General features: G+C 47.9%; 1 protein-coding gene across 1 annotated transcript in view; it reads left to right on the forward strand.

Annotated features, from left to right (window-relative positions):
• The window catches only part of LOC116603400 (sacsin), a 43132-nt gene that overhangs the window by 11203 nt on the left and 11714 nt on the right, over positions 1–20215 (forward strand). The window contains exons 4-8 of the mRNA XM_048726950.1: positions 4683–4793; positions 5345–5492; positions 6006–7613; positions 8072–10336; positions 11228–16509. Of these exons, the coding sequence (XP_048582907.1) occupies positions 4683–4793; positions 5345–5492; positions 6006–7613; positions 8072–10336; positions 11228–16509 (9414 nt within the window). The remainder of the gene's footprint in view (positions 1–4682; positions 4794–5344; positions 5493–6005; positions 7614–8071; positions 10337–11227; positions 16510–20215) is intronic.

A 20215-nucleotide genomic window follows, 5' to 3' on the forward strand; every position in this document is an offset into this window, starting at 1 on the left:
ATACACCCCTTTCCCCCCTTCCCTTTGTAGAGATGCTGGATACACCCCTGTCCCCCCTTCCCTTTGTAGAGATGCTGGATACACCCTGCCCCCCTTCCCTTCAACAGATGCTGGATACACCCCTGTCCCCCCTTCCCTTTCTAGAGATGCTGGATACACCCCTGTCCCCCCTTCCCTTTGTAGAGATGCTGGATACACCCTGCCCCCCTTCCCTTCAACAGATGCTGGATACACCCCTGTCCCCCCTTCCCTTTCTAGAGATGCTGGATACACCCCTGTCCCCCCTTCCCTTTGTAGAGATGCTGGATACACCCAGTTCCCCCATTCCCTTTGTAGAGATGCTGGATACACCCCTGTCCCCCCTTCCCTTTGTAGAGATGCTGGATACACCCATGTCCCCCCTTCCCTTCAAGAGATGCTGGATACACCCTGTCCCTCTTCCCTTTGTAGAGATGCTGGATACACCCAGTTCCCCCATTCCCTTTGTAGAGATGCTGGATACACCCCTGTCCCCCCTTCCCTTTGTAGAGATGCTGGATACACCCTGTCCTCCTTCCCTTTAAGAGATGCTGGATACACCCCTGTCTCCTCTTTCCTTTGTAGAGATGCTGGATACACCCCTGTCCCCCCTTCCCTTTGTAGAGATGCTGGATACACCACTGTCCCCCCTTCCCTTCAAGAGATGCTAGATACACCCTTGTCCCCCCTTCCCTTTGTAGAGATGCTGGATACACCCATGTCCCCCCTTCCCTTCAAGAGATGCTGGATACACCCCTGTCCCCCCTTCCCTTTGTAGAGATGCTGGATACACCCCTGTCACCCCTTTCCTTTGTAGAGATGCTGGATACACCCCTGTCCCCCCTTCCCTTTGTAGAGATGCTGGATACACCCCTGTCCCCACTTCCCTTTGTAGAGATGCTAGATACACCCCTGTTCCCCCTTCCCTTCAAGAGATGCTGGATACACCCCTGTCCCCCCTTTCCTTTGTAGAGATGCTGGATACACCCCTGTCCCCCCTTCCCTTTGTAGAGATGCTGGATACACCCCTGTCCCTCCTTCCCTTTGTAGAGATGCTGGATACACCCTTGCCCCCCTTCCCTTTGTTGAGATGCTGGATACACACATGTCCCCCTTCCCTTCAATAGATGCTGGATACACCCCTGTCCCCCCTTCCCTTTGTAGAGATGTTGGATACACCCCTGTCCCCCCTTCCCTTTGTAGAGATGCTGGATACACCCCTGTCCCTCCTTCCCTTTTTAGAGATGCTGGATACACCCCTGTCTTCCGTTCCCTTCAAGAGATGCTGGATACACCCCTGTCCCCCCTTTCCTTTGTAGAGATGCTAGATACACCCTGTCCCCCCTTCCCTTTGTAGAGATGCTGGATACACCCCTGTCCCTCCTTCCCTTTTTAGAGATGCTGGATACACCCCTGTCACCCGTTCCCTTCAAGAGATGCTGGATACACCCCTGTCCCCCCTTTCCTTTGTAGAGATGCTGGATACACCCCTGTCACCCCTTCCCTTTGTAGAGATGCTGGATACACCCCTGTCCCACCTTGCCTTTGTAGAGATGTTGGATACACCCTGTCCTCCTTCCCTTTGTAGGGATGCTGGATAAACCCCTGTCCCCCCTTCCCTTTGTAGAGATGCTAGATACACCCCTGTCCCCCCTTTCCTTTGTAGAGATGCTAGATACACCCTGTCCCCCCTTCCCTTTGTAGAGATGCTGGATACACCCCTGTCCCTCCTTCCCTTTTTAGAGATGCTGGATACACTCCTGTCACCCGTTCCCTTCAAGAGATGCTGGATACACCCCTGCCCCCCTTGCCTTTGTAGAGATGCTGGATACACCCCTGTCCCCCCTACCCTTTGTAGAGATGCTGGATACACCCCTGTCTCCCCTTCCCTTTGTAGAGATGCTGGATACACCCCTGTCCCCCCTTCCCTTTGTAGAGATGTTGGATACATCCCTGTCCCCCCTTTCCTTTGTAGAGATGCTGGATACACCCCTGTCCCCCCTACCCTTTGTAGAGATGTTGGATACACCCCTGTCCCCCCTTCCCTTCAAGAGATGCTGCATACGCCCCTGTGCAACCTCAAAGAGATGCTAAATACGCCCCTGTGCCCCCTCAAAGAGATCCTAAATACGCCCCTGTGCCCCCTCAAAGATATTCTAAATACGCCCCTGTGCCCCCTCAAAGAGATGCTAAATACGCCCCTGTGCCCCCTCAAAGAGATGCTAAATACGCCTTTGTGCCCCCTCAAAGAGATGCTAAATACGCCCCTGTGCCCCCTCAAAGAGATGCTGGATACGCCCCTGTGCCCCCTCAAAGAGATGCTAAATACGCCCCTGTGTCCCCTCAAAGAGATGCTGGATACGCCCCTGTGCCCTCTCAAAGAGATGCTTAATACGCCCCTGTGCCCCCTCAAAGAGATGCTGGATACGCCCCTGTGCCCCCTCAAAGAGATGCTGGATACGCCCCTGTGCCCCCTCAAAGAGATGCTGAATACGCCCCTGTGCCCCCTCAAAGAGATGCTGGATACGCCCCTGTGCCCCCCCCAAAGAGATGCTGGATACGCCCCTGTGCCCCCTCAAAAAGATGCTGGATACACCCCTGTCCCCCCTACCCTTTGTAGAGATGCTGGATACACCCAGTTCCCCCATTCCCTTTGTAGAGATGCTGGATACACCCCTGTCCCCCCTTTCCTTTGTAGAGATGCTGGATACACCCCTGTCCCCCCTTCCCTTTGTAGAGATGCTGGATACACCCCTGTCTCCCCTTCCCTTCAAGAGATGCTAGATACACCCCTGTCCCCCCTTCCCTTTGTAGAGATGCTGGATACACCCCTGTCCCCCCTTCCCTTTGCAGAGATGCTGGATACACCCCTGTCTCCCCTTCCCTTCAAGAGATGCTGGATACACCCCTGTCCCCTCTTCCCTTTGTAGAGATGCTGGATACACCCCTGTCTCCCCTTCCCTTCAAGAGATGCTGGATACACCCCTGTCCCCCCTTCCCTTTGTAGAGATGCTGGATACACCCCTGTCCCCCCTTCCCTTTGTAGAGATGCTGGATACACCCTGCCCCCCTTCCCTTCAACAGATGCTGGATACACCCCTGTCCCCCCTTCCCTTTCTAGAGATGCTGGATATACCCCTGTCCCCCCTTCCCTTTGTAGAGATGCTGGTTACACCCAGTTCCCCCAGTCCCTTTTGTAGAGATGCTGGATACACCCTGTCCCCCCTTCCCTTTGTAGAGATGCTGGATACACCCCTGTCCCCCCTTCCCTTTGTAGAGATGCTGGATACACCCCTGTCTCCCCTTCCCTTCAATAGATGCTAGATACACCCCTGTCCCTCCTTCCCTTTGTAGAGATGCTGGATACACCCTTGCCCCCCTTCCCTTTGTTGAGATGCTGGATACACACATGTCCCCCTTCCCTTCAATAGATGCTGGATACACCCCTGTCCCCCCTTCCCTTTGTAGAGATGTTGGATACACCCCTGTCCCCCCTTCCCTTTGTAGAGATGCTGGATACACCCCTGTCCCTCCTTCCCTTTTTAGAGATGCTGGATACACCCCTGTCACCCATTCCCTTCAAGAGATGCTGGATACACCCCTGTCCCCCCTTTCCTTTGTAGAGATGCTGGATACACCCCTGTCACCCCTTCCCTTTGTAGAGATGCTGGATACACCCCTGTCCCACCTTGCCTTTGTAGAGATGTTGGATACACCCTGTCCTCCTTCCCTTTGTAGAGATGCTGGATAAACCCCTGTCCCCCCTTCCCTTTGTAGAGATGCTAGATACACCCCTGTCCCCCCTTTCCTTTGTAGAGATGCTAGATACACCCTGTCCCCCCTTCCCTTTGTAGAGATGCTGGATACACCCCTGTCCCTCCTTCCCTTTTTAGAGATGCTGGATACACTCCTGTCACCCGTTCCCTTCAAGAGATGCTGGATACACCCCTGCCCCCCTTGCCTTTGTAGAGATGCTGGATACACCCCTGTCTCCCCTACCCTTTGTAGAGATGCTGGATACACCCCTGTCTCCCCTTCCCTTTGTAGAGATGCTGGATACACCCCTGTCCCCCCTTCCCTTTGTAGAGATGTTGGATACACCCCTGTCCCCCCTTCCTTTTGTAGAGATGCTGGATACACCCCTGTCCCCCCTACCCTTTGTAGAGATGTTGGATACACCCCTGTCCCCCCTTCCCTTCAAGAGATGCTGCATACGCCCCTGTGCAACCTCAAAGAGATGCTAAATACGCCCCTGTGCCCCCTCAAAGAGATCCTAAATACGCCCCTGTACCCCCTCAAAGAGATGATGGATACGCCCTTGTGCCCCCTCAAAGAGATGCTAAATACGCCTCTGTGTCCCCTCAAAGAGATGCTGGATACGCCCCTGTGCCCCCTCAAAGAGATGCTAAATATGCCCCTGTGCCCCCTCAAAGAGATGCTGGATACGCCCCTGTGCCCCCTCAAAGAGATGCTGAATACGCCTCTGTGCCCCCTCAAAGAGATGCTGGATACGCCTCTGTGCCCCCTTAAAGAGATACATTTTTTGTCCCTCTCCTTCAAGAGATAATGAATGCACCATTGTGCCCCTGTGTTACACCCTGTCCCCCATCCCCAGCGTCTAAATGAGTACACATGGTGTAAATACACAATGTCATTGTGTTCAGGAACTTATTCAGAATGCAGAAGATGCTGAAGCAAGAGAAGTGAAGGTCTTGTATGATGAACACTCCTATGGGACTCACAGTCTCTTTAAACCAGAGCTGGCAAAATTTCAGGTGAGGAATTAGTCTTGATTCTAATGTCATCTCATCTCTACGCGCATGAGTGTACAAGGCTATCCAAGATTTTTTCTTATTACTCAAATCTCCAAGTATTAGACATATTTTACACCGTGTATCCCCTTTAGCGGATCAGTACGCAGCTCTTACAAGCTGCAATTTGATTGGGCAAATGAACAATATACACACCTCGACACAAAGAACAAGAAGAATAGAGACAAAAGAACTCCTTTGTAGAACAAAGATAATAGGAGACAAAGCAGCTGCGTACTTACTCCCTTCAGCACATCTTTGCATGTATGCATGTAAAGTGCTATAGCCAGACCAAGCAGTTACATTGGTCCCGATTAAGCAACTTGCCTAAACTTGTTTCACTCAATAGACTTCAGAGACAAAGATGACAGTACTACCGACAAAAAAGTTTAATTGAAAGCTTTTTTTTAAAATTATGGTTTATTATGGTAGGATTTTTACCCCCTGTACATTATAATGTATTTCTTGTGGTATTAAATGCCTATGTAAATGCCATTCATGCCATTGTCTTTTAGGGCCCTGCCTTGTATGCATACAATAACGCCATGTTTAAACGAGATGACTGGAATGGCCTCCGTATGCTATGCGATAGCATCAAAGTCAAGGACCCCATGAAAGTCGGCCGCTTTGGGTTGGGCTTTAAGTCCGTCTTTCACATGACAGGTAATACTTATGTCTATATGTATCATACGAGACACCAAAAACTGGAAATCGACTCTGCCAAATTTTCGTCTTTAATAAGACTTCTTCAGGGCAGACTGAAGAAGGTGAATCGTAACAAGCTTATTTACATCAGAATTTCATCAGAGTTTCTGATGTAAATAAGCTTGTTACGATTCACCTTCTTCAGTCTGCCCTGAAGAAGTCTTATTAAAGACGAAAATTTGGCAGAGTCGTGTATTGTATTCATTGTTCTGGTACGAGATCGCGACAGTTTGGGCTTTTTGATTCTATTTGTATCATACAATGGTGGTTCAAATAAAAAAAACTGAACCAGACTCCTCAGTTTTCTGCCTCGAGGGGCAGGCGTTGTTTTTCTTTAAAAGGTTAAAAGGGTAATTGAACCCAAGGAACCTCATCCCTTGATCCCCCATTGGAATAAACTTATATGCAACACCCTTCATCAGAGTTTGGTGTCATTCCTAACGTATTTGAAGTGCATTGCTTTTGACGTAGATCTGCCAAGTGTGATAAGCAACGATCGCCTTCGTATGATTGATCCACAAGAGACGTTCGTCAGCACCCCAGAGAGAAGGCGAACTGGAAGAGGGTGGCACCTGAAGAAGGACGCTGCGTCAATACGCAGAACTCCTGACCAGTTTGCTCCTTACAAGGGAATTTTCAACTGTTCCCAGGAAGCTTTCGCTAATGGAGAATACGACGGAACACTGTTTCGCTTCCCTTTAAGGCAAGAAGCATCAAAAGTGTCGGAGAACGTTTATTCTTGCAAGAAGATCCAGGGTCTGTACGAGTGTTTCAAGGCCGAGGCGCACCTGACACTCCTGTTCATGAAGAGCCTGGAGAGCATCGAGCTGTATGAGCGAGGAGTTGACGACAAGGAGCCCAAGAAGTGTTTCCAGGTGAAGATATCAGACTCATGCCTCGAGCATGTGAGAGAAGGGAGGCTCAACTTCGCCGATCGTGTGCGCCAGATTAGGGCCTTAGGCGGGAACGAAAGCGCAGTGTCAGAAACCTATGTCATGACGGTAGAAGCAACTTCTTATCCCTTATCCGGCATACCTTCAACACAACAACACACTTTCGTTGTGACGCAATACTACAGCGGTAATGAGGCATCATCTGAGCTGAGGGAACTTATTAATGAAGAGTCCCTTAGTTACATGCCGTGGGTAGGGGTTGCTGCCCCCCTTGATCTAGCAAGCAGCAGTTCATGGCTGGCTGCCGTAGACGCCCAGCAGCCGAAAGGGCATATATTCTGCTTCCTGCCGCTGCCTCTAGAGCAGAAGAGTCTGACAGGTTTACCAGTCCATGTGAACGGATTCTTCGCCCTGAGCCAGAACCGCCGCCACCTAAAGTGGCCAAGTGCCGACCAGCAACAGACGGACCAGCGCATCACAGACAAGAGCCTACTGTGGAATCGTTGTCTGCTTAAAGAAGTACTTCCTGCAGCCTATGCCACGTTACTGCTAAAAATGCCACGGAAGAATGATGCCAGGCTACTTACCGCTGCTTACTGCGCATGGCCAGATGAACAGAAAGTAGATGTTAAGTGGAAGGTTATACTAGAGCCATTGTTTGAAAGGTTTCTTATCCATAAAGTCGCCTTCAGTGAAGTTAACGGTGGTAAGTGGTTGAGATTCGATAGCGTTATATTGGACAAGTTGGATGCCACTTACGCTCCCGTTATCACTGCCTTGCTGGATGCTGGACAGAACATCGCAAGACTTCCCCGTCGCGTTCACCAAGCACTAGACAGGTACTATACCTATTGCAAGGTCAAGGTGATCACGCCCAAATTCGTGCGGGACACTCTGCGCAGTTACCCCAAGTGCTACAAGGGATTGAAACGCAAGGGCAGCATTGTACTACTACGTTACATACTTCAAGACTCCAACTTTGAAGATCTAGCAGGTCTGGCCTTGCTTCCCCTTGCTAACAACACGTTTGAAGTGTTCCAAAGAAATGGTTTTGGGTTCCAGAAGAAGGTTTACATGCCGTCCGATCAACATCCTGGTTCTCTGCTGCGAGGATTGAAGAGTATACTCCTAGACACGTCGATAGAAGCGTCTATTGTTGCGAGGTTACATGAGGTCACACGGTCAGGTGAGTCACGGGGCTGCTCATTGACCTTCATCGTTTAGTTCTGAGGTTATATAGAGCCCCGTGCAAACAGCGCCATTGCTATCTTAGTAAACCTAAGCTCTTCATAAACGGGAAAGGGACACTCATTACGCCAGAAGTTGTATCGATAACATGTATTATACGTTCATTGACATCACACGAAACATTATTAGCGCGAATCGTCTTTCAATAACAAATGAATTTGCGTGAACATTCATTAGCATCAACGAAATTAGGCATTCATTCGAATGGAATGAACATTCTTTTGCACGCTTTTGGAATCCATTTACACGTTTTGACAATCAGTAGCGCCTATTGACATTCAGTTATCCAAAAGATAAAAATCATTATTGCTATCAATTAAACAACGACAATCAATGAACCTTTTAGACGTGAATAGTAAAATGTTGCTATACTGGTTTTCAATGTTTTTGTTTCAGGCAAAACTCAGCTGCGATCTTTAGACGCTGAGGCTGTCGCCACACACCTTAAGGATGCGCTGCCTTCTGATTGGTTCAACAACACTTCCGTGCTGTGGTATCCTGAACGCTTTGACCACCCTTCTGTTGAATGGTTCAAACAGCTTTGGCGATATTTTGTGGATCACTTCCCATTTCATCTTAATCGTTTTGGTGGTCTCCCCCTCATCCCTGTCACCCCTCTGACATCATCTCCAGTTAAGATGGCTCCCATGAACACAACGCCTGTAACGCTTGCCCTATCCTACAAGGGTGATTCATTGCCTACAAAAGTCAAAGAAGTTTTGACTGAGTGTGGAATAACAGTGGTTGAGAAACTTCCACAATGCATCGAAAGTCACCCGGGCGTCGTCCCTAAGTTTGTGAGACGCCCAGACTCCCAAGGTGTAGTAGAAGCACTAGTCCAGGTGTTGAGAAGCTTTCCGCAAGCATTCCCCCGCAATCTCAGCCGTGAGCATATAAGACACTTAAAGGCTTTTCTTTCCGGCGCTAAAGTTTCAGAGCCTCAAAAACAGGTGCTAAGAAAACTCCCTGTTTTCGAAACTGTTGGAGGTGTGAAAGGAATGGCGAAGCATGTATCAATAGAAAATGTTCCAGTGGGCTTGGAATCGAGTGATTTGCCCCCTGTACCCCTGGATAGGGAAGTCATCAACCTCCAAGACCTAGATAGCCGTAACCTAGGTCAGTTGCTTGGAGTCGTGGTACTTCAACCCATGGACCTCGTCCAAGACCTGCTTTACAAGATCTCAAGAAGCGAGATGGAGGAGTCTCAAGTCGATGCCCTCATGGACTATGTCCTCAGCCGTCTGCAACAATACAACAAGAAGAAGAATCTGAAAACCGTCCTGATGAACATAACATTCGTGCCTGTCAAAGGCTGTCGACGTGCCATGCCGAAAGACCTGTTTGACCCGAGCAAGAAGTCTCTCAAGCACATTTTTTACGGTGAAAAGGGCAAGTTTCCTCTCAAGGGGACTTACACTGAACGTTACCTTTATGAAATGCGGGGGCTTGGTCTGAAGGGAGAGGGGCAAATCACAGCCGACGATATCCTGCAGAGCGTCAAAGTGGTCTCCAGTATCAGCAAGGCACCGCAAGCCAATAAAAAAGCAAGTACTATCCTCGAATTCCTTTCCACTCGTGAGAACCTCCTGTGTCATCTTTGCTCGCCGGGTGTCACTCTGATGCAGCTCTTGATGAACATTTCCTGGGTACCTGTACTTAAGGACAAACCAGAAGCTTATCCAAGCTGTCTCCCGCTAAAGGCTTCGGGTCTCCTTGAAAAGCCCATGAATGTAAAGACACAGAAGTTTGCCTTCCTTATTGGATCGACTAAACCACTCATTGCATTTTCAAGATTAGATGCAAAATTGACAGATGCATTTGGCTGGAATACAAATCCCAAAGTTCAAGAAGTTCTGGAGCACTTGAAGAACGTCGTCGCATGCTACGACGTCGGGGAGAAGGCAGCAATTATTTCTGTTGTGAAGAAAATCTACGATTTTCTTTCAGGAACCAGTAATGTTGAGGTTGTTAATGGGTTGAAGCTGCTTGGGATGTCCAGCTGGGTGTGGAATGGAGAAGGATTCTGCGCACCTGAAGATATCGTGGCCGAGAAGCCATCACTTGACTTGTCACCTTATTTGTGCACCTTACCCTCAGAGACACAATGGCACAGGCAGCTGTTCCTTGGCCATGGAATGATAGTAAAATGTGGCGACAAAGTTCTTCAGAAGGTGCTTGCCAAGATCAGAGATAAGCACGAGGCACAGACGCACCCCCATGCCAACGACACAAGACGAGACCTGCAAATGTCCATTGACATTTTGAATGAGCTCAAGTTCAACGCAGGCTCGCATCTGAATGAAGATTTCCGGGAACAGCTACTAATCCCATTAGATAACGATGATAGTAATAAGTTGCAGTTTGCGCCTGTGGATGACTGTACCTACTGTGACGTGGAGTGGCTGAAGCATGGCAACGAGGCATCCGATGTCGATGACGAGTTAAACATCAAGTTCATTCATCGAAATATCTCCCCTCAAACCGCGGAGGATCTGCAAGTGCCAACCCTGATGAGTCGAATGCTGGATGCGGAGGAGCTTGAATTTGGGGAGAGCTTTGGCCAGTACGAGCCTCTCACTCGCCGGCTGCAGAGACTGCTTGAGGAGTACACCGACGGCTTCTCCGTCCCAAAGGAACTTATTCAGAACGCCGATGACGCAGGTTTGTTCTTATTTCATTTAGTCCCTTAGATTTATAAGATATATCTGATTTTCATAACAATGTTAGTGCATTATTGACGCGCCTATTTGACAAGTACAGATGTACGTATTTCCTTCTAATCTGTACTATATATAATACGCTAAGGAATGGACTGTTGACCACCTTTCACGAAAATAACGGCTGAGCTAGAAAACTCCGAAACCACGCCATTTCCACACATTGCTAGAGAGGAGGTGTGCAAAATGGATTTTATTTCAAGATTTTACCGGATGGAAAAGCTTTAATTCATGCGTTTTTGCAAGGAGAGGATCGCACTCGCAAAGGCGCCATTTTCAAGATTTCACAAAAGCACAAAAATAATATATTCCCCGCAGCAAAAATGACTAATGACCTTCAGACCTCCGTGTGTCTCAAGAAAAACACACTAAAAGTATACAGTAATAAGTCTCCAAAAATATCATGGTAGATAAGAAATCTTATTCTAGACAATTTCGGAAGATGTGTAAACAAACCTTCGAGGGGGCGGAAAATCAGATCTGAAAAAGAATATGAATACTTGCCGTAGCTTCATTGCATAGATAGATTAATTGTAGCTGAAAACACAACCGTCTTTGTATCGTTAATTGGAAAGGCATTATTCCTACCTCGTTTTATACAACCAAGAACCTTTGGTTAATATTTCACGGGTAACCACTAGTTTGATTTCTAATCTTTTTTTACTCTTAACCTTCCACCGATGTTGGTATTTTATTGGCACAACAAAACTGCATTAAAAAAAACCCTTTAGACTAAACACAGCTGACTTTCAACAACTGCTATTGACAATTACTCACGTCATACAAACTTTTTTCTTAAATGAAGTAAACAAGTATCAAACTCTGTGTGTTTTAGGTGCAACCGAAGTGAGGTTCCTGTACGATGAACGAGCGAACGAGGACGCTATGACTTGTCTTATTAGCGAAGGAATGAAGGAATGCCAGGGTCCTGCTCTCTGGGTTTACAACAATGCAGTCTTTACTGATGCAGATTTTCAGAATATCACCAAGTTGAACGGCGCCACCAAAGAAGAGGATTCTGGGAAGATTGGAAGATTCGGACTTGGTTTCAATGCTGTTTATAACATAACCGACGTACCAAGTCTGTTGAGCAGAAACAACCTGGTCATATTTGATCCACATACAACTCATCTCGGTAGAGCTATACGCGATAAGAGCCGACCAGGAATCAAGATAGACGTGACGAGGAGTCGACAGAAACGAAACAAGCTAGCTAACCAGCTGAAGCCGTACAATGACATCTTCGGGTGCAACCTTAGACCTGACTCCGATCATGTGTCTTTCAATGGGACTTTGTTTCGATTTCCGCTGCGTACCAAGGAGCAAGCTAGACGAAGTGAAATCAAGAATCTGCAGTATGACCACGGGGAAGTTGTTAAGCTGCTGCAGATGTTTGTCAGTGGAGCGGAGTCCTTGCTGCTTTTCACCCAGAATGTCTGCAAGGTCAGTGTCTACCATCTGCCTAAATGTAGCTATGATGCTTCTGAGCCTGTCGAATTGATGACAGTTCTCAAATCAGGAGTCAAGTTTATCCGGGAGCTAGACGCCAACGTCTCGTTATCAGAACCTGCAAAAGAATTACCAACCAAAGACCAGAAGCTCATCAAGCAGTGCAACATTCTAAAAGCTGCCACTGAAGCATTGAAGCACAGCGAAGATCGGCAGGTCCAGTCCTCGGTGCTTTTAAGGACAAGTTGCACTGTTTCAGAAAGTGGTCGCCAGCTGTTTGATAGTAACCCCTCTCACGTCACCCATTGGCTTGTTACATCTACTTTGGTAGGAGATACTGCGTGGCAGCTAGCGAAACGAAACGGGAAGCTTCTACCAGTTGCAGGTGCAGCAGCAAAGCTGAAGCAGATGCCTGATGGCGGATTTGTACCCGAACCATTCACGCCGCGTTCTATTCAGCCTGTGAGTGTTGGACACGTGTATTGTTTCCTCCCGCTGCCCATCCAGAGCGGACTTCCGGTTCACATAAATGGCAGCTTTGCGACTGACTCAAGCAGACGGCATCTTCGAGAGATGACCGAGGATGACAAGCGAGATTTCGGATCTGAGTGGAACAACGTTCTCATGAAAGAGGCGGTTTGCCACGCGTACTTGACACTTCTCGAAGACGTGAAGACTGTCCTTCCCCAAGAGGAGTCTGCCTATCCGTTCCACTGCCTCTGGCCTTGTCCTGGGACTGCAGCCTCCTGCCTTATCATACAGCATCAGTTCTACAAGTCACTATGCTCTCCTAATGACCCTCCAACATTGTTCTCTGACAACGCCAGTTGGTGTGGCTTACCTGAAGTAGTCTTTCTTCACCCAGAGTTCCGCCACGATTGTAAAATTGGCGAAGATGCATTCCAAGTCTTCTCAATCCTTCAAAAAGGCAAGGGTGTTGTGGTGGATGTTCCCGGAGATGTCTTTAACTCTTTTGTTGAAAGTGGATGCAAAAGAGAAATACTAGAAAGATGCTTCGACATGTACCGAGCCTACAAAGAGGTCTTTCTTCCTGCAATCGAGTCGCCTCATATCTCTGACGAGCTAAAAGATAAACTGATCCTGTATGCACTTACAAACAACGAGCACGGAAGCAAGAAGGTGAAACGGCTAATAAGATTCACCAAGTGCATCCCGACAACTCCAGACGGCAATACCAGAAAATGTCCCTCGGATCTTATCCATCCGGAGCGTGAGGCATCAAAGCTATTCGGCGAAGAAGATGGAAGATTTCCGACTAGGACATACAGAGAGCATTCAACTCTTCAAGCGTTGGTACAGCTGGGAATGCGCAGAGATGATCTCAGATGGGACGAGATTATTGACCGAGCACAAAGTGTGCACGCCCTGAACGAGAGGTGTACCCCGAAGGCTTATCCTGAAGCACTCTCCCGTGCCAAGGCTGTTCTTAAGTTTATTGGCGACAAATTGGCAAACAACAACAATCTTCCCAGCGAAAGCGAGATTAAGGAATTACAGCAAGTTCAGTTTCTACCATACCTTCCAAAACCAGAAAACACGCCATTCAAGTGGAAAGCTGATGAAATCCGTCCACACACATTCCTGGCAGCTAGTTCTCTTTACTCAGGGCAAGATGAAAAACTGATATCTACGACTGCACCAATACTCGATGACACAAACGAGGGTTGTGGTCGCTTCACAAGTGCATTGGTCGAGCTATTAGGTATCAGAAAGAGTGTGACAATGGATCAGGTGAAAAGCCAGTTGCAAACGGTCATGAAGGTGAAGTTGAGCTGTCTGGACAATGACAGACTCGATGATGTGCGCAAGGTATGTGCTGCCATCTACGCGTACCTAGAGAGGAGCCTCGAGGGTGGCGAAACAGATTTGAAGCAGTATCTGCAGTCTATGGAGTTCATTCTCCAGGAGCAACGTTTTTTGAAGATAGACCAGGTGGCCTTTAGATGCCCTTCAGGGCTGGCACCGTACCTTCATAACCTTCAGAAGGAGTACGTCAACAGGTTCTACTCGCTTTTCAAGGGGCTGGGGATACGGGATGAATTTGGGGTTGATGACTACATTCGCACTCTGAGCCTGATGAATACGAAGTTTGCCAATGCTGCGCTAGACCCAGATTCCCTTCGAGCAGCAGTTGAGATTGCCCAGCTACTAGGCAAACTTGATGGAATTGATAAACGCCAACCGATTTACCTCCCTGATTCCAAGTCCGTACTTAGAGTCGCCAAAGAGCTATCAGTCAAGGATTGTCCTTGGATGCCGGACGAGCCTGGGATAAACTATGCCAACGAGAAAATTCCTGTTTCGACCTGTTTTGAGCTCGGAGTCAATACACGGAGAGAAGATTTTCTTCGAAGACGCTCTCACGGGATTCCTTTTGGACAGAAAGAGAAGCTGACCACTCGGCTAAAGAGGATCTTAGAAGGTTATCCTTGTGATGGTGCGATTCTGAAAGAGCTGCTTCAAAACGCAGACGACGCTAAAGCTTCAAAAATCTGCTTTATCAAGGACCTTCGTCGCCATCCAAGCGAGAGAATTTTTGAACATTCATGGGAACCCCTTCAGGGTCCAGCACTTTGCGTTTATAACGACAGCCCTTTCACAACACAAGACATCGAAGGTATCCAACGTCTCGGAGAAGGTAGCAAGGGCGATGATCCAAACAAGACCGGCCAGTATGGGGTAGGCTTCAACGCTGTCTACCACATGACAGACTGTCCGTCATTTGTCTCCAAGGGGCAAGAAGCAGGCGAGATCATGTGTGTGTTCGATCCGAACTTGACGTTCGTGCCTGGGGCCACTGATGAAGCCCCTGGAATGCAGTACAAGGAGCTGGATCATCTTAGGGATGTCTTCAGTGATATTTTCCCTTGTTATCTAGGCGAGCACTTTCCCGTAGAGAATGCCACAATGTTCCGATTCCCTTTGCGTGATGTTCACATGGCTTCCAATTCTAAGATAAGCAACAAGCCATTTGATATCGATCAACTCAACAAACTGGTGCAGACGTTCAAGGCAGAAATGTTCCACTCCTTGCTATTCGTCAACAACGTTAGGGAAATCTCTCTTTGCGAAATAAGTGAAGTTTCTGGACAGCCATTCGACGAGTACAAAGTCACGGCGACCTTGTCACCTGAAGACGAAAAAAGTCTAGAAGAATTTGCGGGCTACGTTAAAGAAACTTCGAGAATTCTCCGCAAGGGAAGTGTTTCTTTGGAGGACGTTGAAAAGAGAGAAGTCTCCTACGTAGTAAGCCTTGAAGATAACCAAGGCAAGAAAGAGAGATGGCTCGTTGTTCAGCGATGTGGATTTGAACGTGATGCCGAGGTGCCGTCTTGTGTTAACTCTGCTGTGAAGAAACTGGAACTCGGTCTGTTACCACGAGGAGGGGTTGCTACCTTGCTGGACTCCCCTTCGGCTGCTGACAAGAAAGCATTCTGCTTCCTTCCATTACCTTTCACAACTGGCCTTCCTGTCCACGTTAATGGCCATTTTGCCCTTGAACACGAGGCAAGACGCAACCTATGGCGCTCCGAAAGTGAAAGAGATCACCGGGGCGCGTGGAATACAATGCTTCTCAAGTCCGTGGTGGCGCCGTGTTATGTGACCCTCTTAAGTGAGATGAGGCAACACCTAAGAATCCAAGACACTGACGCTGTTATTGGAAGGAATGAAGCGCTCCAGCAAACGGAACAGTACTTGCAATTGTTCCCGAATCTACACAATAGGAAACAATATTGGGACGAACTAGCGAAGGAAGTGTACCGCTACATTGGAAACAAGGAAGTCCCCCTCCTGCCTGTCCATCGCCCAGTGGAAGATGAGTCTGCGAGTGAAAAGAAAGAAAAGGATGAACAAGCTTCACGTGTGAAGATCGAGTGGTTTGCCCCAAAAGAAGAGGGTGGTCGTAAGCTGTTTTTCAATGATTTAAGTACCGTGACAGCCGAACAGTTCAAGAAAGATGATGCCTCCACAAAGAAACCTGCAAATAGTGTTAGCTTTACCAGTCATCGTACCTCGTTGTATTCCGATCGGAAAGCTGTTCTTTTAACCGACACGCTTCTGCGCAGCGGCCTGAACCTAGCCGAGGCTCCACTTAACCTTTTCAACAACTTCAAAAAATCAGATGTAGATGTAGCATGCGTTAATCCAGAAGACGTCCTCTCCTTTTACCACACAGGCAGCAACATCGAGTGCCTTCCCCAATGTCTAGAAGACACTGGGATAAAGAACGTGGAAAACCTGTTACTTGTGTTGGGGTACTGCAAACATTCCGATAAGTTTCTTAAAAGTCTTCACGGGCTGCCCTTGTTGCTAACACAAGATGGAATTCTGAGAATGTTTGACGAGAAAAACCCGGTCTTTCTAACGACACACCACACCCTTACCCCAAGAAATGCTTCACTCTTTGTGCACCGTAACCTCTTCAACAGTGTCTTTTATGAGGCCCTGTCTAAATCAAATGTCTTCAAGCGGTTCGATGTTGCCGCTTTTGCAAAGCTACTACCAAACAACCTCGAACGGAAGTACAATGTTAGCGATGATTTTATCGAATGGGATCCTATTTCAGACAAAAGGAATGACCTGCCCTCGAGGGGATGGCTGTTCGGCGTCTGGAAGCTCATAACAAGTGAGATAAAAGATGCGATAAAGAACTGTGTCGAGCAGAACCAAAAGGAGATAACATTGGAGCACAAATTGAGACTGGCTAAAAACGTTGTAGCTCCTCTTCAAAATTGGTGCTTATTACCTGTCGAAGAGACCGAGTGCTCGTCGCTGGCTTCAAGTGGAACACGTCGTCGGCAACTGTTGGCACCTTTTTCTATGTCAGAACTTATTGTGTCGCTTCCATCTCAAGTTGTGCCTTTCCGTTTCGATTCTATTTGTGGCGTACTACGAAAGCTGGCACTTCCAAAAATCAACACGCGGGTTATAGTATCACCCAGCAACACAAGCACCACATTTGATCACAATGCTGACTCCCTGGCTCGCCTGCTTGTCGCCAATGTTGACAATCCAAGACTGATCCTCTCAGCGCTTTCCCACAAGCTAAATAAAGTTGAACTCCCTTCTACCATCACCTCGAAGGATTGCAAAGATGTGCTCACATACTTCAACGGCAACGTGAAATCACTTTGGCCTGACGACTCTTATTGTTTGAAGACACTACCATTTCACGAAACAGTGAATGGCGAACACACCAGTATCGCTGAAATGAAAGGATATGTTCTACCATCTGAAATACCCAAGGCTGGATTAAACATCTGGGAAAGAAGTGGGCTAGTGTTTTTGAAAGAGGACCAAAGCCTTGAGGCTTTGTATCAATTCCTGGATTGCGTGTGCAAGAATTCCGTGGATATATATTGTGAAGTTATTTTGCCTCGTTTCCAAGATATGACACAGCAAGCTCACATTGATCATTTGCAATTTCTGAACGGAAAACTTAGTACACTTCAGCTGCAGCAGGACGGCACGCCAGACAGAAATAGACTCATTTCTTCATTGAGCAGCCTTAAGTTTCTCCCTGGCGTTGTACATGGCCAGTTGAAGCCCGCCTCTTCCTTCTACGATCCACGCATCCATGTTTTCAAAATTATGCTTGAAAGCAAGGCAGGGTCATTTCCTCCAACGCCGTTTAACTCTGACTATTGGCTATCATTCTTGTGTAAGATCGGGCTTATCCACATCGTTAGCAACCAGAAGTTCGTAGAATTTGCTGAAGAAGTGGCAAATGAAGCCAAATGTTCTAGAACCGATGCCACCTTCAAGAAGTCGCTGACTCTTATCAAACATCTTTTCAACCGAGAAGACATAACAACTAGCCCCTTGTTAGCAGATATCAAGAACACAAAGTTCGTCCCTCCCCACAAGGTCAGCGAGGCTCTGTCTCGGCTGTGCCCTCCATTTGGAAGCAACGTGAATGGTGAGCTCTCGTACATCCCCTTCAATGGGTCAGTCCTACCCAACCACGAGACAATCTCATGGACGAGTGCGAATATTCTACCCCGGCAAGCATGTCCGCCTTGGCCCTTAAGGGGCATTGAACAAATGCTTGGAATCTACGAAAAGCCACCTGTGGAAGTAGTCGTTGCACACTGTTTGACGATTTCCAAACGTTTTGCCAAGACGCTCAACGGGGACACGAAGAATCTGACGGAACCTTGCAAGATAAAGGATGTTATGGAAGATCTTTATGATTTTCTATCGACTTGCGCTGACGATGTTTCAGTAGATCGCCTAAAAAACGCACAGTGCATTCTCGTCGCGAACGGAAGGCGCGTCGTTCTTCCACGCCAGATTGTTGTCAAATCCTCCATAGAGATCCCTCCGTATCTGTACAAGATCCCGCTCGAGCTCGGTAAGTTCCACGAACTGTTCAAGCGGCTCGGTGCCACTGGCACTGTAACAGTACAGCAGTATGTATCAGTGCTTGACATGATCCATAAAGAGTGTGGCAACAAATGCATGGATCCTAATGAGATGACAAGCTCTCTAATGGCAACCAAAGGGATATTTGATCTGCTTTCACAGAGCAAACAAACCCCTGATGAAATGGAGCATCTGTTCTTACCAGGTGCGAGAAAAAGTGAAAAAGACCGGGTGTATTTAGTCCCCTCCCACCAGCTTATTTGTGATGATGCGCCGCACTTTCGCGATAGAATCGACGGATTTGAAGAGGTTTTGTTGATTAGGCTAAAAGACTGCTGGCTGGAAAACGCCAGTGATGACACGCTTGTCTGTAAGCTACCAGAGAAGGTCCGTCCTCAAATGATGACTCAGGTAGTGGAAGAGAGGCTACTTAATAATGATAGTAAAGCATGTGATGACGACGACCAATCAAATGTGGCAGCAAGACAACTCAGACAGGTTATCAATTCGGATGAATTCTGCCTAGGATTCGCCCGCCTCGTCAAGCACGAAGACAACGAGAACAAAAACGAAACAAGGCCAGATAGTCTGAGCGACATCAAGAGTAAGCTTGCTAGTCTTCGAGTTGTCAGTGGTCCAGAACTGCGCACACAGCTTTTCTACAAAGAGCATGCAATTCCTGGTAGTGAGTCCAAAGTTGACTGCTTCGATGAACACAGCAATACCGATAACATCGTGACACTCTACGTCAACACAGACATTCAATCAATTCAGCCAAAGATTGCTGAGGTCGTCAATAGAATTGCTGGTAAGGTTCTTACAAATCTGGTGTACCTAGCACCACTTCTTAGCATGCCTCCTTGGGAAATAAGCTTGTACCTGGACAAGAATAAGATCCGTGAGGACAACAGTGTGGAGACGTCGTATCTGCCCGAGCCTGGTTCCTATGTTCACCTGGATCATCATTTTCTCCTGGATAACTCCTTTGATCTCTTCCATGCAGGCGAGTATGTGGGCTACGAGATGGACGACCCAAGCCTGCGGGATGAGGATGGTCCTCCTACTTACATCTACGCGATCGTGGTGGAGGAAATCCCAGGAGAGGAGAGCACTGCGCTCTTTCTAACTCGGAAGTACAAGATCAACATCGGTGACGACCGGGAGGTAATCGCAGATGGAATTGATCTGTATAAGTTCAGACGACCACCAGACGCACAACGTGATGGCACTGGCATGGAACTTGTCAAACGTGCTAGTGAGAGTGAAGTACCTCCTCCCAAGCACACTGGGGTTCTTAAGGATGCCCTTGGCGAAGTGACAAGAGTTCTCGAAGAGGCATGGAAACTGCCCTTGGAAACACGCAGGAAGATCATCAAACGACTCTTCCTCAAGTGGCACCCAGACAAGAACCCGGACGATGTTGAGTTCTGCACTAAGGTGTTTCAGCACCTTCAGAATGAGATTCAAAGGCTGGAGAGCGGAAAAGCCAGTGTCTTTCACTCTTCTGGCTTCTCTGATTTCCATGGCTTTTCTCAGAGGTGGGGTAGACGAGCCCGCAGCTACGGACAAAGCTGGAGTAGCTATGGAACTAGTCGCGGGTATAGCGGGGGATGGTCTAGTTACCGTTCCTCTTATGTGCCGAGGAGCTCTGGGCGCAGGAACCCTCAGCCCACAGAATCGCGACGATGGTTTCGCCAAGCTGAGGCGGATCTCGCGGCGGTTGCGAATGATCTGGGTGTTCTGAACATGTACTACGAATGGGGATGCTTCAAGTCTCATCAGGTCAGTGACAAAGTAACAGTCGTGCCTTTATTTAGCGGCCCTTTCTAATGTCTCGAGACATCGATTATTCAAATCACTGCATACAGTGTTTTTATTTTGGTATGAGGGAAATTGCTCTATAGGGAGGGGATCTTATGATAATTCTAAGCGTACGACTCTTCTTGTCTCTTACAAACAAAGCTTCTATATGTGAAGTGATTTGACA

This window comes from Nematostella vectensis, chromosome 4 (genome assembly GCF_932526225.1).
Source record: "Nematostella vectensis chromosome 4, jaNemVect1.1, whole genome shotgun sequence".
Lineage (NCBI taxonomy): Eukaryota > Metazoa > Cnidaria > Anthozoa > Actiniaria > Edwardsiidae > Nematostella > Nematostella vectensis.